This window comes from Sorex araneus, chromosome 6 (genome assembly GCF_027595985.1).
Source record: "Sorex araneus isolate mSorAra2 chromosome 6, mSorAra2.pri, whole genome shotgun sequence".
NCBI lineage: Eukaryota > Metazoa > Chordata > Mammalia > Eulipotyphla > Soricidae > Sorex > Sorex araneus.
Window position 1 is genome coordinate 58,587,987 of NC_073307.1, and position 25,476 is coordinate 58,613,462.

General features: G+C 51.6%; 1 protein-coding gene across 1 annotated transcript; it reads right to left on the bottom strand.

Moving 5' to 3' along the window:
• Window positions 1-130: 130 nt before the first annotated feature.
• Window positions 131-20,333, bottom strand: TICRR (TOPBP1 interacting checkpoint and replication regulator). Its single transcript, XM_055142092.1, has 22 exons — window positions 19,655-20,333; window positions 18,803-19,079; window positions 16,443-16,681; window positions 15,361-15,595; window positions 13,809-13,935; window positions 13,012-13,151; window positions 12,417-12,632; window positions 11,819-11,970; window positions 10,702-10,802; window positions 10,039-10,136; window positions 9,702-9,777; window positions 9,348-9,575; window positions 8,479-8,575; window positions 7,653-7,710; window positions 6,056-6,202; window positions 5,344-5,434; window positions 5,078-5,139; window positions 3,990-4,124; window positions 3,522-3,679; window positions 1,236-3,108; window positions 1,041-1,166; window positions 131-615 (listed from the first exon to the last, which is right to left on the bottom strand). The coding sequence occupies exons 1-22, from the start codon at window positions 20,267-20,269 to the stop codon at window positions 506-508; spliced, it is 5,361 nt and encodes a 1,786-aa protein (XP_054998067.1). The 5' UTR covers window positions 20,270-20,333; the 3' UTR covers window positions 131-505.
• Window positions 20,334-25,476: the final 5,143 nt, after the last annotated feature.

Here is a 25,476-nt window from a genome sequence, read left to right on the forward strand (position 1 = left end):
GGACTGTGCTGGCTTTCAGGCCTGGCAAGGTGGCCACCACAAAAGCCTCTGCTGCTGGTGCAGGGCTGGCTCCTGGGGTAGGAAGAGCAAACACGTGGACACTGCGGCTGGAGACAGCTTTATTTATTGTTAGGTAGAAACTAAAATGCATTGTCCTGAGCCTGACCAACTGACAGCAGCAGCTCTGGCCCAGGTCAGGGGTATGTGTGTGTCCAACTTCTGTACAAGGGAGTCTGGAGGGGTCCCTGGTCTTCAGCTGTCTGGCTCCTGGTGCCCAGAGTATGCCCAGCCCGACCCCCTCCCTGGCCAGGGAGCAGTGAAGGTCACAGGCTTGGGACCTGGTGCCTCTTCCTCTTTGGGCACTCTGGGTCCCAGTGTCTGGCCCCCCAGTGCAGCCTTGCCCAGGGGAAGTGCATTTATGGGCCTCTGGTCAGGCACCCTCCAGGGTGTCTGCGGACACGTCTGGGCAGTTCAAGGGTGTGATAGCCGAGTCCTAGGTTCCTTCCTAGCTCAGCAGCTTCTTCCGCGTGTACGTCCTGACAGGGCACCTCCTGGCCAGTGCTCGGCTGAACGGGGATTCCTCAGCCATGGGGAGAATGGCATCCCCGTCACCCCCTAGAGGCAGAGATGGGGCTCAGGGAGCAGCCAGAGAAGCAGGGAAAAGGGCCTCAAACTGCAGAAGGCCACAGTCAGAGCAAAGTCCCACTGGGCATCCAAGCGAGTGACCCCATGGCCAGGATGTGAGCTGAAGGTGCTGGGGAGGGACCCTCCTGCATCAAAACCGCGTGATGGTCTCACCCCACTCCCCACCCGTTAATGAAGGAAATGCACCCCAATGACCCACTCCAGTGGCCAGTCCCTGCCACCGTTACCCTTTCGAGCTAGAGGGACAAAAGGGGCTTCTGCTCAAACAAAGACATTCAATTTGCTATGCCAGGGACAAACCAACATGCACGCCTAGCTCCGATGCCTTCCTAGCCCACCTGTCTGGCCCCTAGCTCCATCCAGAGGCCCTGTGTGCCTGTGCCTTCACTCTGTACCTCTGGTGTTGGCAGTTGGTGTGGAGGGCGTCCTGCCCTGGAACAGCAGCGGGGACTGCGTCAGGGCCTGGAGGCTGCTGGCAGAGAGGCAGCTCCGCATGGCAGAGCCAGGAGACAGGGCAGGCCCTGGGGGAACAGCACAGTCAGCAGAGGTCCAGGCCACAAAGGCTGCCCCCAAGCCCCCAGTCCACCCACCTGAGACAAATACATCGTCACTGTCAGGGGAGGGCAGCGGCCGCCCGAGTCCTGGGGACCCCTCTTCATTCCTCTGGGGCATCCCGTCTCCTCGCAGCAGTTCACATGCCCTCTTGGCCTGAGACTTTATTTCCTCCTGTGGGGAGAGGAGTCTCTTCCTGGCCCCCGTGCCCAGCTGTCCCCAGGAGGCATCCTCAGGGGCAGACCCGTCAGTCCAGGGAGGGGACAGCTCAGGCAGCTGGCACACCCCCTCAAGCTCAAAATCCCCCAAGAGAGGGGGGCCTTTGTGGGAAGGGTGGAGCTCGATGCCTGGCTCCTGGAACTCGGGCCCTGGCACTGCCAGAGCCCCAGCGGGGTCCAGGCCACCCTCAGCCCTGCCCACCCCGCAGTCCACGGCCCTTTTCTTCCGGGGCCAGTCCTGGATGGCCTCAGGTGTGCTCTTCCCACTGGGCTTTGGTGACGGGGTCCAGGGAACCCCTGTGCCTGCCTGCAATGGAGAGGGGTTGGCATGACAACGGGTAGGGGTGCAGGACTGGCAGATGTAGATCTGGCCGCCACATTTGCCAGGCGTGCTGTGTGAGGGCCGGAGGCAGGGTGTCAGTGGGTGCACAGTCTCAGGCTTACTGGCAGACTTCCTGGTGCTGGGTGCACCCCCACCAGGCAGGGGGCCCTTCCCGTCCAGGGGCTCAGCCTCTGCGCTTGGGTCTCTGTTTTGGACTCGTAGTCTTGGAAGGTCCATGGTGGACATGCCCAGCTCCAGCTTGTAGGCCTGGGGGCTGGCAGGGGCCTGCATGGGTGGGGTACAAGCTGGCAGGCCCTCCAGCTGAGGGGCAGCTGAGGGGAGGCTGAGGGAAGATGGCATCCAGGGAGAGCTGGGCCCCAAGGACAGCGGGGACACAGGGACCCCAGAGTCAGGCAGAGGTTCCTCAGAGACACCGGGCAGTCGGAACCCCTTGCCTTCCCTCATGGGCTGAATGTCTGTGATGGAGCTGCCATGGACGGGGTCACCAGCCTGCTCTGGGACAAGGACAGGCTGCATGTCACCAGGTCTGTGCAGAGGAGAGCAGACATCCCTGCCGAGGCTGGTCGCAGGGGAGCCCCATCTTTTAGGAGAGCTGTCCAGAGGGGGCAGTGCTTGGTGATCAGGCGGGCTGGCAGCAGGGCTGGGGGTGCACCCCAGGGCAGTCGTCCTGGGTTTTTGTCCAAGTTTGGAGGTGGGGGCCGGGGAGCTGGGCTCAGGCTGAGCTCGCTGTGAGTCTCTGTGGGGAGTGGAGGCGAGGCCGCTGGCTTCTCCGGTGAGAGGTTGGGGCACGGATGTCCATGGGGGACTCTCAGAGCTGCCACATGGTGGAGTGTGAGGTGGTGAGGAAGGCAGTGTGGCGGGGTGGCCTGGCTGCTGGGGGCCTAAACTGGGGTGCTGGTGCTTGGGATCTGGAGAGGCGCCCTCACGGGCAGCTTGCCCCTGTGCAAGACACTCACATCCCGCCCCCACAGCGCCCGGAACCCAGGCTAGCAGCTGAGTGGGGCTCTCGGGACTGGGAGCTGCTGGGGGGTGCTGAGGAGAATCCACCAGGAATTCAAGGGTCCGGCCAGCCGGCCCGCAGCGTGTCCTTGGGCTCTCCTCTCTCGGGGACGCCCCACCTGCCTGGGAGTCCCCTCGCAGCAAAGTGCCTTGTGGCCAGGGCGAGTCCCAGTCATGGGGAGAGACGGCTGCTAAGCGCCCCCCACAAAGCGCCCGTCGGGCAGGTGTCGTTTCTAAGGGGGGTCCCTGCAGTCTCTCAGGGGTGCAGAAGGGAGCCTGCGGGGTCCGAGGGGTCTTCCCAGGCGTTGCTTTAGAAGAGCTGCGAGCAGTCTGAGGACTCTTCTTTGGTGTCTGTTGAGAAAATGCAGGTTTTAGGGAGAGGGCATGCCCACAGGGCTGGGCAGGTGCTCGTGCTTTGCATGCAGGAACCCTGGGCTCCCTACCCCAGCAACTCCAAGTGGGACCCAAACATCAAGAAAAAAAAAAGAGAATTCCACATTGAGCATGGCCTCAGCACCACTCAGAACGTGACCAGTGGCTCAAGTGGCCATTGCAGAAAGACACAGTGAATGAAGCAAGGGTATAACAGGCAGAGCTGGGACCATCTCTAGCTCCTTGGTCTCAAACTATTTAAAGTCCCTGACACCCAGTAATCATCCCTAAGGACCACCAGCAGACATGGGCTTTCAGGCCCCTGATGCAGTTTCCCTGGTGACATCTCCATACCTCCCAAGATACACACAGACATAGCAGAAACCTGGTACCTGGTAAGTGGACGTGCTCTCGGATCCTGGTGTGCCTCCTGAAGGCCTTTTCTTCCGGGATGACGTCTTTTCGGAGGGACAGGTCATCTTCATCACCGCGCCAAAAAGGAGCCTCTTGGGAGTCTGAACAAGCTGGACTGGGGAGTCTTCTCTTTGGTCTGCAAGTCAAAACCATGACAACACTCAGCACCTTCTTCAATTCCCGCCCTCCCAGACCAGAGAGCCACAGGAAGTCTTCACTGAGTCGGCAGGCCCACCACTGCTTCAATTTTTCAGAGACCACAGACTAGCCCCAGTCTCAAGTCAGAAGTGTTGGCATTCAAAAACACTTTACATACTAACACGTATCACTGACAAGTGAGGATGGCTGCTTAGAGTGTCCATCACTCCTTGCCAGGAAGGAAAATGTCCACTTCTTTCCGCCCCATTCCCCAGCACACCGGCAAGGGCTTTGGAGATGGCGCGTACCTGACTTGGCTTGCTGGAGTGAGTGAACTCTCTGTACACTTCGAGACTTCGGCTGAGACAGGGAGTAGAAGGAGCCAGAATTCGTCCTGGTTAATGACAACTGCTTGATTCGAGGACTTCGTCTCAGACCTGCTTCTATAAAACAGAGTTAACTAGTATTAAGAAGGGAGCAGGGCAAGTCTGGTATTTCCCCACATACACAAGGGGTGTACCTGTGTGCCACACAGCCAGGGTGGAGGCCTAACAAGTTCTTGGTTGCAGAAACAGAGCTTGAGAGGTATAAAGACCTAATAAGGCATCAAAACAGTGACTCCCCACCCCCCAGTCCTGGTGTCTGCCTGGTGTACACCTGGGTGTACCTTCGTAAATCTCATAAACTTCTTCCCATAAACGTGATGTGGACAAAAATGTATAAACTTGAACTACTGTTTCTATGTTATATACTCCTGTGAGAGTATGATTAAAGTTAAAATATTAACAGTACTTCTGAGTTAAGTGAGATAAGAATTCTGGGGCTTCTAATTTTCTACAAAGGGTGTAAATTACTTGAGTAAAGGGAGTTAGCTTGTGAGGTGCCAGAGTGATAGGACAGCAGGTAAGGCCTTGCATGCGGCCACCATGCGTTAGATCCCTGGCACCTCTTATGGTCTCCCAAGCACCACCAGGAATAATTTCTGAGGGCAGAAGCAGGAGTAACCCCTGAACATCTCCGGGGACAGTCCAGAAACAAAAACAAAAAAGTTTATGGAAAGTCCTTCATTACACTTGTAGTAATGGCCTCGGTGCACTTAATGTCTGTGAAGCATCGTTGGAGATGAGCTCAAGGCTGAGAAACAGAGGCCAGAGTAAGAGCACACAGCCAACCCGAGTTCAATCCTCAGCACCCTATTCGGTCCCCTGAACTCCACCAGGAGTGTTCCCTAGGAGGTGGCATGCAGAGCCAAGGGTGAGTCATGAACACTAGAGGCTATAGTTCAGAAAAACAAAACAAAGGTTTTAAAACCAGTTGAACTCCAGAAACAAAACAAAACCCCACTACAAAAGGCCCCCAAACCCAACTCCCCCAGTAAAACAAATGTTAACAATACCATCATCTCCTTTTAGTGGGGATTCTTCAACGACGTCGACCTCAGGCCCCGGGTCAGAGGATCTTGGGAGATAACAAGCACAAGTCACTCGCTCCTTCTCATGAGGACACACCCAGAGGAATGGCCTCTCACACCAGGGAGCCCAAGACCACACAAATGACCTGAGTCACCTGGACATTTCAGAACTAGGTGCACAGGTGAGACTCGATGGGCTCATGGGAGGGGAACTGGCCCTGAGGCCCCAAGCCTGGATGTGGCCCGCTCACCTGCCCTGGATCTGTCTGTGGAGCAGCCTTCTGGATATCTGCTTGTGCACTGGCGTTTCTGCCACGTTCTTGGTCAGCAGCCGGTGAACCCCTGAGGGAAGCAGCAGTCGGTCATGTCTCCACACACCTGCCTCGAACCCAGCCCCAGAGGAACCCAGCAGGGTGAGACCATAAAGCAAGACTTCTCAGCACTTCGTTTTTTTTTTTTTTCTTTTTGGGTCACACCTGGCGATGCACAGGAATTACTCCTGGTGGTGCTCGGGGGACCATATGGAATGCTGGGAATCGAATCTGGGTCAGTCATGTGTAAGGCAAATACCCTACTGTGGTACTTCTCTAGCCCCTTCTCAGCACTTTTTGATCCCCACAGCAAGTAAAGTCCATGGAGAATAGCCAAAATGACCCAAGAGTCAGTACCCAGAATACCTGACTCTAAATAAACAACACAGAGTACAGAGGGAAATAGAAAATTAAGGCCCTAAGCAGAGTGACCAATGTGCTTGTCAATGGGGCAATGACAAAGACGACGGGGCTTGAGAGACCATCGCTGACTTTCACCCAAGCCTAGAGAGATCCCAGTGACAAGACACCCTGGAGCAAAGTATGGGAAGGGGAAACAAATGAGAGCAAGGCTGCAAACTTCTCCAATGCGAGTGTGCAGACTGGCTGGGAGCCAGGAAGGCCCTTCTCCCACTCGCGGTAAACATGGTACCTCTGGACCTCTTGGAGCTGTCTTGAGTGTACTCCAACCCCTCCACGGCAGACACAGAATGGCTCCTTGGCAGCGCCCGCTTTAGCGACTTCTTTGAAGGTGAGGTCATTTGCTGGTTGAAGAGGTTTCTCCGCACTTTGGTCACTTCTGAAAGCATTAAAAAAATAAAAAATTGGGGGCTGGAACGATAGCACAGTGGGTAGGGTGTTTGCCTAGCATACGGCTGACCCGGGTTCGATCCCCAGCATCCCATATAGTCCCCTGAGCACTGCCAGGAGTAATTCCTGAATGCAGAGCCAGGTTGACCCAAAAAGAAAAAAAAAGTCCAATATTGTCACCGATAAATGCATAGTTGGGAAAAGAGGGTTATCTAAGACAGAAGCTACTAAGGAGTAACTTCTATATTCATGTTCACCAACAGCATTTGTTGGAATAGGGAACTCTGATTTTGAATGAAATTATTCCAGTCCTAACCTTTATTTTCCTATTCACACCATATCACTTTCACTGTCACCTGTTGAGTAAAATGGTCAAGGTACCTTCAAATTAGTTACTCTACCTAGCCTGAGGGTCTGCACAAGGTCAGCCCCTATCATGTAGGTTAGAATCTTGCCCTCATTGTAAAATGAACACAATCTCCAGGTTCTGTATTATTTAGCAGCCCGCAGGCCGCCTTTTCATGATATTCATGGTGTCATCATGATAATTTTTCTCTTTACATCATTTTCCTGTTCTGTACTTAGAGATCAGTCTTGAAGAATCAGTCCTCACGCTGGAATGAAGGATAGTGGGCAGGGCAGCTGCCTTTCACAGCCAATCTGGGCTTGGTACCTGGCACCCTACATGGTGCCCAGAGCCCCTCAGGAGTGGTCCCTGAGCACAGAGCCAGGAATAAGCTCTAGCCCCAACCCCCACCCCAGAAAGAAAGAAAGAAAGAAAGAAAGAAAGAAAGAAAGAAAGAAAGAAAGAAAGAAAGAAAGAAAGAAAGAAAGAAAGAAAGAAAAGAAAGAGAGAGAGAAAGAAGGAAAGAAAAAGGAAGCATGGGTTCTTCTTGATGCCCAGATGGTTCTTCCTGCTGCCACTGTTTCGAGGCAGGCGGACAGCACAAAGGCTCCTCCAACTGCCTTGAGAGCACTTCCACATGGGTCACGGTGCTCACGTTTCCTAGAGCACTGCAGGCTGTCTAGTGTGGCCTGAGCACAAATTCATCTTCTCATCCACTTGGCTGTAAAGATCACACTGCACCGCTTTCCCTCAGTTTGTATTTGGGATCATGGAAAGCTCCTAGCTGGCAGAGACTCCTCTCATCTCAACTAGAGTTGTTGGCTGTTTCTGGGGGAGGAGATATGGGACACGCCCAGCATCACTCAGAGTCTGGGCTGCTCTGCTTTTGTGGCTTTTATGAGAACAGCATTTTTAGACTTCAGGACAGTTACTTTGCAGCATGTTGTATTTTAAGATCATGTGACTCTTCTGGCTCTACAGCTTGCTATCTGGTCATATTACCTGAAAACCTCATGAAACTATTTCCAGTTCTATGTATCTGCTTAGATATCTGTCATTCTGATCAATATCTGTCTGAGACAAGTGATGGTACCTTGCACGGTCTCTTTCACTAGGTGCGGCGGCTGCTGAAGTGTGGGGACACAGTTTTCCTGAAAGATGAGAAACCCAATCAGATTCATGTTTTATTTTTGGGCCACACCCAGAAATTCTCAGGGCTTACTCATGGCTCTGCACTCAGGGATCACTCCTGGCAGTGCTCAGGGGGCCTAATGAGATGCTAGGGTTGAACCTGGGTCAGCTGTGTGCAAGTGCAGCTAGCCCTCCTCAATGTACTATTTCTTTAGTCCCCAAAGGGGCTTCATTGGATTTTATACTCTCTAAACAGGGCTCCAAGCTATGTGAAATTTGCACTGGGTTCATTCGTATTGACTAAGGCAGAAAATAGAAAAATATCGAATGTACTTATTCAAATCCTAACCTTTATTTGCCTATTTTCACAATAATACTTTAACTGTGACCTTCTGAGTAAAATGGTCAGTGTATAACGCATTTTATACCTTGGTTCCTTAAATGATGGTTCAAAGCTCTCACCTCATCTCTGTTGCTCAATGCCCATTCCCTGGAAGGGAGGACCCACCACCTTTCACTCCCCTTCCCCATTTCCCCATTTTTTCTGTTAATGCACAGCTGAGGGGCTGGAGCGATAGTACAGTGGGTAAGGTGTTTGCCTTGCACGCAGCTGACCCAGGTTCAATTCCCAGCATCCCATATGGTCCCCTGAGCACCTCCAGGAATAATTTCTGAGTGCAGAGCCAGAAGTAATCCCTGTGCATCACTGGGTATGACCCAAAAAAAGAAAAAGAAAAAAAGCACAGCTGAAAGAACAACACCTGGAGGACTGTCTCTACACAACTTACATTTTTGGCAGTCCTTTTAGACGCTCTGGGAATTTCAATTTGTCGAAGATTTTGTGAAACTTCTGCGATGCTTTTATGTCGTGTTAATGCATTTTTCCTTTTAAAAATAGGAAGAAATGGTCAATACACACTCAACAGACATTATGCACAGTTAAATGAGAATGGAACCAGAGTTTAAAATAAAACCTTATTTAAACAAAAGTCTCTTGTAAGGTTTTATAAAAAGCTCTTGTGGGGCTGGAGAGAGAATACAGCAGGTAGGATGCTTGCCTTGCACATGGCTGACCAGGTTCAATCCCTGAATTCAAAGCTGGTGGGGGGAGGGGGATGTTTAAGTCCTGAGCACTGCGGGGTGTGGCCCCAAAATGAAAAACAAACAAAAAGATTCTGTGGGACTGACCCGAATTTATAGCAATATCAATCAACCGAGGGTTGCCAAAATTAACTATTCTAAATTCAGTGGTTGCATATAAGGTGGTAGAAACCCAAAGCTCCTCTCAAAGGCTCCAAGTTCCTGGAGGCCCCACCTAGACGATCTAGAAGAGCATGATGGGCCAGGGAGATGGCCCCACAGGCTGGGGTATGTGCTCTACATGCAGGAAGACAAGCTTTCATTGCCAGCACTGCCCACATTCTCTTGAGCACAGCCAGGTGCTCCGCTCTGAGCTGAGGCCGGAGCAGCGCCTGAGCACTCAGTGTGGCCTTGAACACGCCCCTCTCCATGAATAAGAGCAGCTGGGTTGGGCATTAGGTGCAAATCAGCTTGTGTGACCCGATCCAGGTAAATACCAACAGAATTAAAAACAACGGCCCCGCCCAGCCCTCTGCCATGTCTAGAGCCCTCGGCACCATCTTCATGTTTCACCTACTTTCTCTTCTTAGCTGATCTGGTGCGAAGTTCTTCAAGCTGGTCAGAGTCTGTGACCTGAGGTGCACTGGATATGTGGGGCACAGAAAGCAGTGGCGACTTGCTCTCCTGAGACAGGGAGTCATCACTGAAAAAGTCCGCAGGCAGGACACTGGCCAGCTTTGGAGGGATCACAAAGCCCAGGCTGTTGTACAGGTCTCCCAGCATCTTTGGGATTGAGCTGATATACCTGGGGGGACAGATGGATCAGGCAGAAAGCACTCGTCTTGCTTCTCTAAGCCCTCTCAGCCAGGACACTGTCCCTAGGACGAGACAATGCCAAAACAATTCCAAGGTTAGTAGCCGTCATACTTACAATCCCAAGATTTCCTCCAGAAACATGGCTAGGTAGGCAGAGTCCTCGGTGAGGCACACGGCACGAAGCAAGTCGGCTGCCTGAAGGAGAGGGCAGCAAGTCACTCCTGCCCCCCATGAACTCCCCCATGGAACCAGCCAAGTTTTGTTCCTTTTGTTGGGCCACACTCGGCAGTGCTCAAGGGGTCCTCCTGGCTCTGCACTCAGGAATTACTCCTGGCAGGTCTCAGGGGACCCTACGGGATGCCGGGGATTGAACCCAGGCCAGCCACATGCCAGGCAAATGCTCCCCCGCCATTGTGCTATCTCTCCAGCCCCCAATGGCACCAACCAGTAACTTGCCTCCTCCACCACCTGCTCCAGGTCTCCCACACTTTCACGCAGTGACGGACATTGCTGACACAGCTCCAAGCGAAGGAACACCTGCAGCTGGCACCTGAGAAGAGACAGGTGGTCAGGTCTGCTGGGAGGGCCCTTCATGGAGAGCTCCAGCCTGGGTATAGAGCTAGATATTTAAGAAGTCACCCCTACCCCGCCCCTGCAAAAAGAAATAAGAGCCTTCACTTTCTCTAACTGTGGTTTATTAGGTAAAGAGGCAATTTAAAGTGCACCTTCAGGAAGAACCAGTCACAAAACCCGCCTCAAACAAATGGAACTATTTCAAACCAATCTTGCTGAGTCCTGGAGCTGTGTTGGAGTAAGGGTTTAAAAAGCTAGGGCAGGGGCTGGAATGATAAGACAATGGGTAAGTCGCTTGCCTTGCACATAGCCAACCCAGGTTCCATCCCCAGCACCCCATATGGTCCCAGGGCCCCACCAAGAAAGATCCCTAAGCACAGAGCCAGGAGGAAGCCCTGAGAATTGCCAGGTATGGCTCCAAAACAACAATAACAAAAAACCATAAAAAGTGGGTCAGAAATATGGCTCAGTGGTAGAGTTTCCTCGAATGAGGGAGGCCCTGAGTTTAATCCCCAGCACGGGGCAGGAAAGTAGTTACTTACTCTCTGACTTTGTCTTCCTTATCGAGTTCTTTTCCTAGATTATCTCGGAGACTTTTGCTTGTTTTAAAGAGGTTATTTCTTATTTGATTCAGGCAGCTAATCTAAAAGCACAAAATTATTAGTAAGAGAAAATTACTTATCATTTCTAATTTCCTGCACAGCTGACTAATGTCCTTAGAAGGGAAGATGGAAAACAGTGAAATGAAGTTTTCTCTTATATCTTTAAAGAGAACAGTTTATTTTTAAAATTTTATTTGTTTTGTTTTTGGGCCACACCTGCAATCTAACTCAGTCTAGCTGAGTCTCAGTCTACTCCTGACTGTGTGCCCAGGGATCACTCCTGGCGGTGCTCGGGGACCATATGGGGTGCCAGGGATTGAACCACCAGAGTTGGCTGTGTGCTTGTATCCTAAAGAAAATAAAGTTTAAGAAAAACACAAAGTCCAATGGGAGAGACACCCAACAGGCTTCAGCACTGCAGGGACGAGACTGGGGCCACATGTTCTCCAGGACATACCAAGAACAGTTCCAAAGCACTACCAGGGAGGGCACTTGCCTTGCACCCCCGGGTTCGATCCCCAACCCCCCCCATACGGTCCCCTGAGCACTGCCAGGAGTGATCCCTGAGCACAGATCCAGGTGTCACCCATGAGCATCCCTGGGTGTGGCCAAAATTAAAAACAAAGACATATTTCAGGGGAAGTGGGCACCAGTATCGGAGCCTGAGGCTGTGGTCACAGATAGCAGCTGCTCCCAAGGGCTCTCCACTGAGCATCAGCAGGAAGCAGCAATAACACACTCCAAGATGGGGCTGCGAGGCTGCCTGGGTCCACAAGTCTGCCTAGGAGATCTTCACGAGAACCGTGCTCTCTACACGCAACTTGAGGGCAGTGCTCTCGCTAGGGCCCTGTGGAGATGTGTGTACTGCCCTTCCTCCCTGCCCCGGCCCATCCACTTCACAGGTCCACCTCAGGAGACTGGAATTGTGCTGTTCCCCCACTGGCTCATCCTATCTCTTTAGACCATATGGTGCAAAATGGACATTGCATTGCAAGACATAGGAGCCAAGCCCCCCTCAAGGACCCAGCCACCGAGTGGTAACAACATGGAGCCTTACTTCAAAGTCCTTGGTGCCTTTGGACTTTAGGAAAGCTTGAACGGTGGAGACAATGTTCTGAGCACACGAGTACAGCCCAGCTTCCTCTGCAGCCACAGCCTTTCGGTAGCTTTCATGTATGTAAGAGAGCAGGGCCTCCTCAGTTTTTATATCTGTGAGAAAGTCACACTGGTTTCAGCTGAAAATACCTGCACTCTGAAATACCTACCTCCCTCTGCCATCTGTTTCTGCCAGTGCATCCACACCAGGGTGCCCAGGAGCCCACTTCTGGCATCCAGAGGGCAGAGCCATGGATACTGCTAATCTTCTGGCAGTGTCCAGGACAAACCCCACAAAGGAATCATCTGGCAAAAAAAGGCTATTTACAAAAGATCTACTGAGAAACTGAGAGATAGTACAATGGGCAGGGTGCCTGCCTTGCATGCAGCTGACCCAGGTTCAATCCGTGGTTCCAGAGGGTTTCTCCAACCATCCACCAAGGGAGACCCTTGAGTGCAGGGTCAGGAATAAACCCTCAGTGCAGCCAGATGTGGGCCAAGAAAATAACAAAGAATAAACATAGGCTTGAACATCAACATGCTTCGGAACAGAGGAATACCTTTTGGTTTAGAACTCCTGAGCGTCCTTCCTCGGTTTTCTGCTCGCTCTGCTCTGCCTCCTGTTGCTCTCTGGAGGCCCTTCTCCCCCGCTGCATCCGGACTGCTGTCTGGGTTCAACTTCTGAGCCTTCATGTTCAATCTGGCCACATTCAGCATCTTCAGGGAACGGCACATGGTGTTCATCTTTTGCCTCACAGGGGTGCGAGGAACGCTGCCTACCAACACGGGATCAGAACTGTTTCATTCAGAATAATGTTCTGCAAGCAAGGCAAGCAACTTGTGGACTGCACTATTTTCCAGCCCTGGCAACAATGATTTTTCCCGGCCTTTTATTGGTTATCATTTCAGATTCACTTAGGGGAATGTCAATCTATTTAAACTTAGTTTCAGAACAGACCCCTTGGGGCCAGAGCGGTAGTACAGCAGGTGGGCACCTGCCTTGCACACAGCCAACCTGGGTTTAATCAATGGTACCCAATATGTTCCCCTGAGACCACCAGGAGTAATCCCCAAGCACTGCTGAGTATGGCCCCAAAACCAACGAATCAAACAAAAAACCAGACCCCTCAAGAAACAGCCACTCTGTGTGCATACGTTTCTTTCTACTTTCTTCTTGGTTGGACACGGTGGATTCCTCACGAGCCTTCCTCTGGTAGAGCTCCGCGAGACTTTGTGTCAATTCACTTTCAATTCTGGAAGACTCTTCTTTATTAGATGAGGCAGCCTGCAGTAACCTGTGAACAAGTATTGGCTACAAAGCTGAAACCCTAATTTCCCAAAATGTTATAATAACAATAAAAATTCATTTCCTTTTAGAAATCAATCAAAAGACATTAAGATGTGTTCAGAAATAGGACCAGAAAGATAGTACAGGAGGTAAAGCGCTTGCCTTGCATGTGTGAAGCACTGAGTTCAAATTCCAGCACTGGAGAACCAACCACCACCACCACCAAACTCAAAACAATTCCATGCTAATGAATCACTTCTCAGTCCATAGATTGGTGGTACCCAGGTTGCCCTAATATCTCACTTTCACTGACACAGATCTCTAGATTCTTCATCTTATCCTCAAATTTCATCTTCATTAAATATTAGTACTTATTCCCAATTATTTTTGTTATTAAGCTTATTAAAGGTGATCTATTAAAACAAGACATTACAAACAGTGGGCCAGAGATATGGCTCAGTAGACAGGATGGATGGATGGAACCCCCGCTCCACACTATTCCCCAAACCTGCTAGAAGCAATCCCTAACACAGAGTTAGGAGTAGCCCTTGAAAGCCACAGGGTGAAGCCCCAAAACAAAAGCCAAAAACTATAAACAGGTAACTGAGCGTTGATTAAAACACAAACCAATGCCCAGGGAAATTTTTTAAAAGTCCATTTTTACCAAAATGACTCCATTAAATTTGCACTGGCGCCACTGAAGTTAGAACGAGGAAACCACTTCTCCACAACAGCCGCACTCCAGGGAGCGGTGCGGCCAAGCTCCTGCTGCACCCACTCTGGCACAGGGGCTACGGGAGAGGAAAAGCAGCATCAGACACTGCACAGAGGCTGCTCATGCACACGGCAACACTAACCATGCTCTCTCCCTGGCACTCCAGCCCCCCGAAGATCTTGGCAGCCTGTAACAAACGCTGCTGTCAGTGTACCTGCAGAACTGCCCCAGAGCAGTGGGCATGCTCTGCACCCAGGAGGCTCAGCTCTGATGCCCAGAACTGTAGGGTCCCCTGAGCATCACCAAGGGATGATCCCAAGCACCAAGCCTAAAGCAGGCCCCAAGTTCTACAGGATGTGGCCCAAACCACATCCCCATGCCAAAAAAAAAAGAAAAAAAGAATAAAAGAGGGGGGTCCGCCCAGGCTTCCTTGCTCTTGCTCAAAGACGCCAGCCTCAGCTCTGCCGCTTGACTGCTGCCGTTCCCAGAGACTTTTCTTGTGGTGGTGCTGGAGGTGAGGGGCATCCGACCTGGCAGTAATCAGGCCATGCAGAGCTGGCATTGTGCCCGGCCTCTCACGTGCAGACCATGTGCTCCAGCCTGCTGAGCTCTCTCCCCGGCCCCAGACCATTCACTCCCATTTCTCTCTTTAAGCCTTGCTCAGATATACTTTCCCAGCATGGCCTTCCTCAAGCACCCAGCTTAAAGCCCCTGCTCTCTCACTCTATCCCACTCCCACCCCCACGCCCAAAGGCCTCCTGCTTTGGGACTATGCACTCGTCTTGTATCTATGCTATAAAACCTTATTTAATTTACTCTTTTCTGTTAGATGATCAATGAACATCTTTTTCTATTTTCTTCTCTCATGTTCCTAGGACCCAGAACAGCCCCTGCACATAGGAGTTACTCAATGCACTGCTGAGTGTATAAATTACCAGTGACAATGTATCGAGCTACTTAGATATTATATATCTAGCTATTATACGTTATATATTTAGTTACTACATAAATAACAATGTCAGTAACAATGAAACAAAATGGAAGATAGATTCCTGGCAGTTTTAAGTATCCTTTATTAAATACCGTACTAAAATTCAGTTTCATGTATACTTTTGATTTCAAACTGGTTTTACAGAGCCTTTGGCTTCCTCAGAAATGCTTCAGGGAGCTAGAGGTACTGTTCTGGGGGTAAGGAGCTTGCCTTGTACACAGCTGACCTGGGTCTGATCCCCAGTACCACACAGGGCCTCTGCAGGATCCCGCTGGAGGTGATTTTTGAGCACTACCAGGTATGGGCCTCCCCTCAAAAAGAAGAAAAAAGAAAAAAAAAAAGAAAGAAAAAAGAAAAAAAACCACAAAACACAAACAAAAAGAGCAGCACTTCAAAATTCTAGAGCTGTAAACTGCCCCAACAATGTAACCTGCTTTATCTGTTTTGCAGCAGAGACCAGGGCCATCCTGAGAGCAGAGGGAAACGAGGTTGGCTGCTGGCTCAGCTCACCTGGATCAGCAGGGTCCTCAAGGGAGTTGTCCATCTGAGTCAGCACAGAATTCAGAACACTAGAGAGAAGAGGATCTGCATCCTGGGGGCTCTCTGTCTCAGCCGCATGGAGGAAGTGTCTTTGAACTTCAGCCCCTGTCATGCGGAACACGGTTAAAATTGTGGCATTGGCGGAGAAAGGAGAAAGAACTCCAGTGACGGGGGGCCAGTCTTCCTCGAGGTCCACACTGGCAACCTACATGAGAAGCGTCAATGCATTGAGAATATCATTGTCATGTGCCTCAACAAAAGACAATACTAGCCTCCTTGGTGATTTTTAATATAAACGAGAAAAGCGTGGAAAAGTCACTTGGTGAGAATATAGCCCTAATCCCTTAATTTACAAACAGAGAACTTTGAGCTACCAGGATTATTGATTAAGCCCTTATATGCTTTTCCTAATACTCTGAACCCTCCCCTCTACTCTGAGGCAAAATAACTAGCTCCATTTCACAAAGAAGAATTGGTGTTGAGGAATAAGCAGCCTAATAAGCAAGTGGCAGAATCTGTTATGCACTTAAAAAAAAAATAAAATAAAAAATTGAGCCTCCCAAGCGATGCTCAAAGGCCTGGGCCATGCCCAGCAACACTCAACCAGGCCAAATGGACTCATGGCTCAGTGCCAGGGCTGAAGGACAGACACAATGCTACCTGCGTCCTGTGGTGCTGAGGACTACCGGGGCCAGCCTGGTAATACTTGGGGCCTCCAGGGCAGGGCTACACCTGGAGATGCTTGGGAGCCAGAGTTGGTCAGGCATGTGCCAGGCTTGTGCTTTGACCACTGCTCTACTTCTGGTCACAGAAGAAGCCACACTCTTAAGTGGGTAGGGCACTTGTCTTGCACACGGTACGATCCCTGGCATTCCATTATAGTCCTTGAGTGCAGAGACAGGAGAAAGCCCTGAGCACCACCGGGTGTAGCCCCCAAACCAAAAAGTACAGCATGTCACAACCCTAATACAATAATCCCATAGCTGCCTTGAGGTACTTTAAACACCCTTATAGAAGGACAGTGTCGGACTGTCCCCTGGGGAGACACCTACCAAGTGTAACTCTTCTGCAGTCAATCTGCTCACTAGATGCTGAAATGACACCCCTGAGGCCAGCAAATCCTCCTCAGGACCTTGGAGCATCCAGTTCTCAGTGGCGACAGTGTCGCTCATTGGAGGGGACCACTGGACCACTGGGCCTTGAAGGAAAATCCGGACTGGCTTTGGGAAATGTCTCTGATGCATGGTCAATGGCTCCAGGGTGACTGTCCAGGTTTTGTAGCTCTCTTTGCCTGTTGAAAATAAAGAACATTAACATGCTCAGATGAAAAACAGTTATGAAGAGGAGATTTAACAAGGCTGAAGATGGCGCACGTCATGGCTGAGGCCCTAAATTCCATGCCGGCACCGAGTGCTGTGCCCTCTGCTGTCTCCAGAACCACCAGGAGGAGCCCCTGCTAAAAAACAGAGGATGGGGATGGGAAGACGGCTCATCGGGCTGACTGCACGCTTTGCATGCTGGAGGCTCGGACTCAATCCCCAGTATTGAGCTAGGAAAACAAGGCTCCAAGGCCGTATAAACTTAAGACTTGCTAGTGGGAAGAAAAGCTGAGACGGTCACTTGACATACTACCTAGTGCCACTATGCTCATTGCTAGCTGTATAACAACAGGTGTTCAGAGACCATTTTCTTCCCAGGAAAAGCTACACATCAAGGAATTATAGGGACATAACTTGATGTTAAAACTTCTCTCTTTTTTTTTTTTTGAGTCACACCTGGAGATGCACAGGTGTTACTCCTGGCTCTGCACTCAGGAATTACCCCTGGCGGTGCTCAGGGGACCATATGGGATGCTAGGAATCAAACCCGAGTAGGCTGTGTGCAAGGCAAACACCCTACCCGCTGTGCTATTGCTCCAGCCCCAATGTTAAAACTTCTTAATCAGGGGGCTGGAGCGATAGCACAGAGGGTAGGGCATTTGCCTTGCACGGGCTGACCGGAGTTTGATTCCCAGCATCCCATATGGTCCCCTGAGCACCACCCCTGTGCATCGCCGGGTGTGACCCAAAAAGCAAAAAACAAAACAAAACAAATCAAAACAAACAAAAAAACTTCTTAATCAGGGCCAGAGCGATAATACAGTGGGAAGGGCGTTTGCCTTGCACGTAGCCGACCCAGGTTCGATCTCCGGCATCCCATATGGTCTCCAGAGCACTGCCAGGATTGATTCCTGAGTGCAGAGCCAGGAGTAACCCCTGAGCATCACCGGGTGTGATCCCAAAAGAAAAAAAAAAAAAACACTTCTTAATCATTATGACTTTTTTTTTTTTTGCTTTTTGGGTCACACCTGGTGATGCTCAGGGGTTACTCCTGTCTCTGCACTCAGGAATCAATCCTGGCAGTGCTCTGGAGACCATATGGGATGCTGGGAATTGAACCTGAGTTAGCCAAGTGCAAGGCAAACGCCCTACCTGCTGTGCTATCATCTAGGCCCTCATTATGACTTTTTAGAGAAGTTTTTTGTTTTGCTCTTTTGGGGCCACACTGGGCAGTGCTTGGGGCTGATTCCGGTCTCTGCACTCAGGAAGTCACTCTTGGCAGTGCTCAGAGTGCTGGGGATCGAATTTGGGTGAGCCACATGCAAGGCAAGTGCCCTCCCTACTGTACCATCTCTCCAGCCCGAGAGAAGTATTTAAGCAATGCTACTTACAAAAAAGAGGATGCTAGGCTAAAGAGAGTTGGAGCACAGTTCCCGGGCAGGGAATGACAGACCTCGGGCTCTATCCCTAACGCCACTGAGTTGCCCAGATGGCCAGGAGTTCAGCACTACTGAGCATTGAAATAGGCTAGACCTGAGCACCACTGATCGTGCTCCACCCAAAACCAAAAACCAAAAAAAAGCCAACATTGTTCAGAAATCTGTGCACTACAGTGCTTAAAAGTGTAAGAAGGGGTTGGATTCTAAAGGCCGCATATAACAAAATGACTTAAGCAAAACTGGCTTGGAATGTCCTTAAATCACACACATTTGTTTTACACATAAACCTCCACAAAGGTTTAGAAATGAATTCAGGGGCTGTAGAGATAGTATTGCGGGCAAGGCGTGTGGCTATCACAAAACTTTCACTTGCTCATTTTATAAAGAGACTAGGAGCTGTGCTGAGTCAAAAGCTCAGGCCTTTCCATTATTCCTTATTTTGCTTAGATATCCTTTAATCCTGTTGTTTATTAATACCCGCTGAGCTTTCTCCCCAGCCCTTCTTTAAGCCTCTTAATCATGAGCACCAAGTGCTAATGTTGCTGGAAATTCTAAAGAAGTTAAAAACATGGGCCTGACATGAAGAAATAAAATTTAAAACATGGGTCCGCCATGAATAAATGTAACTAAGACCCTGGGCTATGACTTGCTTACCTTCAACAGGGAGAAATAATGTTCCTTCCGTCCCAGGGAAGGAGGCTTCATACTCAGAAGGGCAGAGAAAACGGTTTAAAGTGGAGTCAGTCGGCAGAGTGGAAATCCAGGAAGGGTGACGGTGCTCTCTTAGTAGCTTGCTTTCAGTGCGAAGCAGCATCTGCTCCGTTCTAGCAAAGTCCTGGCTGAACGTTTCTGATGGTATGACAGTGCCTCCTACGTGCTGGAGCAGTTCACATACCGTCCAGTATCCGACATGGTCTTGGGAGTCCCACGGCTGAAATAAGAATCACAAAGCATCTCAGGTTACTGTCAATCAGGCACTCATAGGTCGAGGGAAATCAGGAGAAAATCAAGTCAGGCACTCATTAATAGATCAAGGGCACAAGGAGCGAATCTGTTGTTTTGTTTGGCTGTCGGGTCACACCCGAGGTGGTAAGGCATACTCCCGGCTCTGCTCAGGGATCACTCCTGGTGCTTACTAAAAGACCCTGCTGGGGTGCCGGGGACTGAGCACCAGGTGGGCCGAGTGCAAAGCCAGCGCCATCCCTGCTGCGCTCTCGCCCTGGCCCACTACTGAATTTGCTGAAGCGCTCCAACAGCCTGGGAAAACACCCGCAAGTAACAAACAGGAGCGGCCCCGGCGAGTTGGTAGCGCTGGCATCCTCTTCCCTGTGTGAAGGGACACCTTTTGTTCGTTGATATGCTATGAAATGCTTTGGAGGGAGGGCCTCGGAGAGCGGATCGGGCCGGATGGGAGGAAGTGGCCGGCGCGCCCCTGCTGCCCTGCTCGCGGGGCCCTCGGAGAAGCTCCAGCAGGCAGAGGCGCGCCCAGGCCTGCAGGGCACTCACCGGCGCGCGCTCGCCGACGTCCACCCAGCACAGGGCGATGCCGCGCGCGAGCAGCCCGTCCTGCAGCCGCTTGGGCAGCAGCTGGTCCAGGCCGCGGCGCGGGCCGGGCGCCTCGCCGGCGAACTGCAGCAGGTCGCGGCGCGAGCGCGGACACGGCGCCAGCAAGAACACGGCGTGGCCGGGGCGCTGGCGCGCCGCCTCGTCGGCCTCGGCGTCCAGCAGCCTCCGGCCGCGCCGCCGCCGCGGCGTCTTGGTGGGCGACGCGATCTCGGGCCGGTCCCACTGGTAGTCGAGCAGCGCCTCGAGCAGGGCGCGCTGCGTGAGGGCCGCCCGCGGCGCGGGGCCCGGCGGCGGGGCGGCCGCGGCGCGCGCCTCCAGCTCGGCCTCCAGGTCCTGCCACGCGCCGGCCCGCAGCTCGCGGAAGTCGGCCCCGCGCGCCGGCCGGCCGCGCGCGCCCCGCGAGTCGAACAACTTGAAGGCCCAGCGCAGCCGCGCCAGGCCCCAGCGGCCGCTGAGGTAGGTGAGGAGGCGCAGCGCGGTGCGCCGGAGCCGGCTCGGGTCCGCCGCGCCGCCCGCCGCGTCCAGCAGCAGCATGACGTTGTGACAGCCGGCCATGGCGGCCCCGGGGCCCCCCGAGCCGCTCGGCCGGACCCGCTCCCGTCAGGGACCCGGCGCCATTCTCGGCGTCCCTCCGCAGCTTCGGTCCAAAGGCTCCCGCGCTCGCCCAGCGCCGCTGTCATTGGCGGAGTCAACGCCCCGCCTCTCCTCCTATTGGCTGACTGATTGACGTCATTTGCGTGCGCACCTTCCAGCCGCGGGCCTGATTGGCAGGATCCTGAGGGACACCTGTGCTTGATTGGCGGGAAGGGCGACTGTGGGCGGGGCGCTGTATCCCGGGAGCGACTTGCTGTTCATTGGCTTGGGCCCTTTGATTTAAAATTTAAAGAGATGGTGCTTCGGGGGCGTGCCCCGGGAGCGAAGGATTTGGGCGAGAGGACACGTCCGTGGGTGCTGGCTTTGTGTGGATGTGTCTAAGATCATGAAAACTTAGCAAATTCTCAGAAAAACTCCATAAAGAAATCTGGGATGATTGTCACCACCCTAACTAAAGATGATATAAAATTGGAAACAGCTTGATTGCTGAATAAGCTTTGGTACACTCCAAGAGAACATTGGGCAGCTTTTAAATAATTTTTTGTTTAAGGGGATGGCGATGGGAAGTTTTTTTACCTAAAGTAGAAATTTTTTATTTTTTACTTTTTTTTTGCTTTTTGGGTCACACCTGGCAATGCACAGGGGTTACTCCTGGCTCTGCACTCAGGAATCACCCCTGGCGGTGCTCAGAGGACCATATGGGATGCTGGGAATCGAACCCGGGTCGGCCGAGTGCAAGGCAAACACCCTACCCGATGCGCTATCGCTCCAGCCCCTAAAGTAGAAATTTTTGCTTGTTTTGGTTTAGGGGCCACATCCGGCAGTGCTCAGGGTTTACTCCTGGCTCTGCTCTCGGGGATTGCTCTTGGAGAAGCTCAAGGGACCAAATGTGATGCTGGGGATCGAACTGCGGTCAGCTGCACTTAAAGACAATCAGCTTTACCCCTGTGCTATTTTTCCCTCAAAAATTTGAGATTTTTCTAAAGTTTTTTAAACTAATGCCAGAAGATCCCCAACTTTTCTGTCCACAGGAAGAATTAGAATAAATTCCTGTACTTGCCCAGAAGTCGGGAGGCAACTCACCATATTGCAATAGTAGTAAGAGCAGTGCATGTTTTGGATGTAGTAGACTTTTTTTTTTTTTTTTTTTGCTTTTTGGGTCATACCTGGCTATGCACAGGGGTTACTCCTGGCCTTGCACTCAGGAATTATTCCTGGCGGTGCTCAGGGACCATATGGGATGCTCAGAATCGAACCTAGGTCAACCGTATGCAAGACAAACACACTACCCGCTGTACTATCACTCCAGCCCCAAGACGTAGGAGACCTTGGTTTAATCCCTGGCACCACATGGTCTATGGAGCACCACACACACACACACACACACACACACACACACACCTACCTATCCACAGAGCCAGGAGCACTCCCTGAGCGCTACTGGATATGACTCCCGGCCATCACCAAAAAAAAGATTTGCTGGGGGCTGGAGAGATAGCACAGCGGGTAGGGCGTTTGCCTTGCACACGTCCGACCCGGGTTCGATTCCCAGTATCCCATATGGTCCCCTGAGCACCGCCAGGGGTAATTCCTGAGTGTAGAGCCAGGAATAACCCCCAGGTGTGACCCAAAAAGAAAAAAAAAAAAAGATTTGCTTTGCTTTCTAAAGTGTGAATTGCAAAAAAAAAAAAAAGATAGCACATTTTATATGATAGCACAGATAGCACATATAGAATGATAGCACAGAGGGTAGGGTGTTTGCCTTGCACATGGCCGACTCAGGTTTGATCCCCAGCATCCCATATGGTTCCCTGAGCACTGCCAGGATTAGCTCCTGAGTGCAGAGCCAGGAGTGACCCCTGTGCATCACCGGGTGTGACCCGAAAAGCAATCATCATCATCATCATCATCATCATCATCATCATCATCTCGTTGATCGTCAAGTTTCCCGAGTGGTCTCAGTAATGTCTCCATTCGTCCTAGCCCTGAGATTTTAGAAGCCTCTCTCTGCTCGTTCTTCCCAACAATGCCGCATTGCAGGTTCTTTCAGGGTCAGGGGAATGAGACCCAGCTTGTTACTGGCTTTGGCATATTAATACACCATGAGAACCTTTCGAGGCTCTCCCATGTGGGCAGGAAACTCCCGGTAGTTTGCCAGGTTCTCCCAGAGGAGAAGTAGGCTATAAGATATCGCTCGGCCTTGGAGCGGCCACGAGCTTCTGGGAGCTTGCTTTTAAATCTCTGGATGCTGGATGTGGGTGGGATTACACAACTCTGGGGGCAGTCCCTGGTGTGACCGCCTAGCTACTGGGAAATGGGAAATCTGGGCGGAGGAGGCCCCGTCCCCATCCGAGCAGGTTTGGAGGTCTCAGCCCTGGGTCCCAACAAAAGTAATAATAATAATAATAATAATAATAATAATAATAATAATAATAATAATAAAAGTGTGAGTTGCTAGAGGCAAAGAATTGTAGGTTTGTTTTTGTCTTTGGTCACACCCTGGCGGTGCTCAGGGCTTGCTCAGAAAGCATTCCTATGAGGTCTGGGGACACATATATGGTGCCTTGGATAAAAGCAGGTCAGCCAGGTGTCAGGCAAGAGTGCAAGGCAAACGCCCTGCCCGCTGTATTATCTCTGACTTGCCCATGTTTTACTTGTGTTTCTGTCCCTAATACCTTGCACAGTAGCAGTAAGTTATTATTATTTTTAATTGAATTGTAGCAGGTTGCTTATTTCCCCAAAAGAATGTTAGGCAGTTGTGCAGATGTTGTAAATTACCGCCAGAGGGCAGTAGTGGCATCTGTCTCTAAGGCTCAATGCCCGTGCTCTGCTCCAAAATCTTTCCCTAATACTGGAAAGCAGACCTTTCCCCACACATGGGCTGCATAGATTCCATTCTTTTTTTTTTGGGGGGGGAGGGTGATATTTCACCTTTTCCCAATAGGACATCTAATAAGAGGCAACTTGGGGGTTCCAAACTCCCACCAAGATTTGAGCTGGAGTAATAGCACAGCGGGTAGGGCATTTGCCTTGCATGCGGCCGACCCGGGTTCGTTTCCCAGCATCCCATATGGTCCCCTGAGCACCACCAGAAGTGATTCCTAAGTGCATGAGCCAGGAGTAACCCCTGTGCATCGCCGGGTGTGACCCAAAAATTTGAGTAGACAGATGGAGGTAGGGCACCGGGCGGCGGCTGTAGGCAGGGGAACAATATACCCACTCCTAATAAGGCTCTCCATCTTTCTTTAGTGGGTGCTTTCCTAGGAAGAGTTGGCGTGATGGTGAAGCACAGAGAGAAATTGCAAGACCCCATGCAGAGTGGCATTGGAGACAAGTAAACCCTTCTTTAAAATGCTCTAAAATGCGGGGCTGGAGCAATAGCACAGCGGTGGGGCGATTCCCAGCTTCCAATATGGTCCCCTTGCACCACCAGGGGTAATTCCTGAGTGCATCGCCAGGTATGATCCAAAAAGCAAAAAAACAAAAACAACAAAAATTATTCTAAAATGCTAAGTTGCTTGCCTTGCATGAGGCAGACTGGAGTTCTATCTCTCGTACCACCTGTGGTCCTCTTCTCCCTGCCAGGAGTGATCCCTGAGAGAAGAGCCAGGAGTAAATCCTGAGCACCTCAGGGTATGACACCCAAAAAATTAAAATAATAAAATTGGGTCTGGAGAGATAGTGCAGTGAGGATGATGCTTGCCTTGCACACGGCTGACCTGGGTTTGATCCCCAGCACCCTGTATGGTCCCCTGTGCACTATCAGGAGTGATTCCCTAAGCTCAGAGCCTGGAGTCAGGTGTGGCCCCAAAACCAAAAGAGCCTGAGTACTGCCAGGTGTGGCCCAAGAACCAAATAAATTAATTTAATTTAATGTTAAATTGTCAAGACTGAACTGGCGAGATTATACAGTGGTATAAGGCACTTGCCTTGCATGCAGCTGACCCGGATTTGATCCCCCATACCCAATCTGGTCCTTCGAGTCCTTTCAGGAGTGACCCTGAGCACAGAGCCAGGACTCAGCCCTGAGCACTGCCGGGTGTTCTCTGTGGGCTTCTCGGAGGGTGTTCACTGTGCTCTCCACGGTCTCTTTAACGCCTTTATTTCTTTGACCCTTCCTGGGTTTGCTGCCCTGCTGTGTTTTTATCTCTAAATGAGGAGGTCGGATTGGACCAGTCCTTCTTAACCCTAGTTACACATTAGAGGCCCTTGGGCACTTTGAAACTCCACCTGAAGTGGGCCCTTTTGGGGGAAAGGTACTAGCTCAACTGGACTGGGGTGGCCCTGGGCCTGGGGTCCGCCCCCTCTGGTCTCCCAGCTGAGCTTCTCTGCACTGTTGGTGACAACTGTATTTGTGTCCTCCTTGGAACACACAGCCGTCCCAGCTCTGCTGGGCAGCATTGCTGTCCTTGGGGTGCTGGGTAGGGCTGGGCCCCCCACTTGTTCTAACCCTCAGTGGCCCCTATATCTCCAGTCATCACTCAACTCCAGCCCCACCCTCCACCTGTGGCCGTATTTCCTGGCCTGCAGGGTCTGTGTGTACATGCAGAATCAGCAACAAGAACTCGGGGTTCATCCAAATCACTTCACCTAGTGGTATGTTTAACTGTGATTCAGAGACCGTGTGTGAGCTGCACCTCGCCCGGGTCATAGCCCTGGGGAGTGGGAAAGGGGTCCCCACCCCATTGCATTCTGAGCTCCTCCCACATGACGTTCTGCTCGCCTGCCTGGGACTGCTTCCTCTGGGACCAGAACCCTGAACACCCAGGTGACGCAAGCCAAGGATCCACACTCCGGGGGGCCGCTCAGCTGATGCCAGCTTCTGAACAGCCAGCACTTAGCTCCCCATTTCTGTCATAACGCCCTGAGGCGCCACCCCTGTTTAGAGGCGCCACAGACTTTCAGTGACTTCATCCAGGTTACACCCTCTCATGCAGGGGCACCTTCCTGCCAGCACCCCAAAGGTGAGATGCAGAGCACAGAGAGATTTGGGCGGGGGGGTGGTCCTCTCCCTCTGAGCCGGCTTGAAAGACGAGGCTGTCTCGGGACTTTCTTGGAGCACACAAGGGGTCCTTTCTGGGGGGGCCGCCAAGAGCCAGAGAAGGGACATGGATCACCTGATTTTCCTCTGACCCTGTGCCCTTGGAGCCTTCGCTTCCCTATCTGTC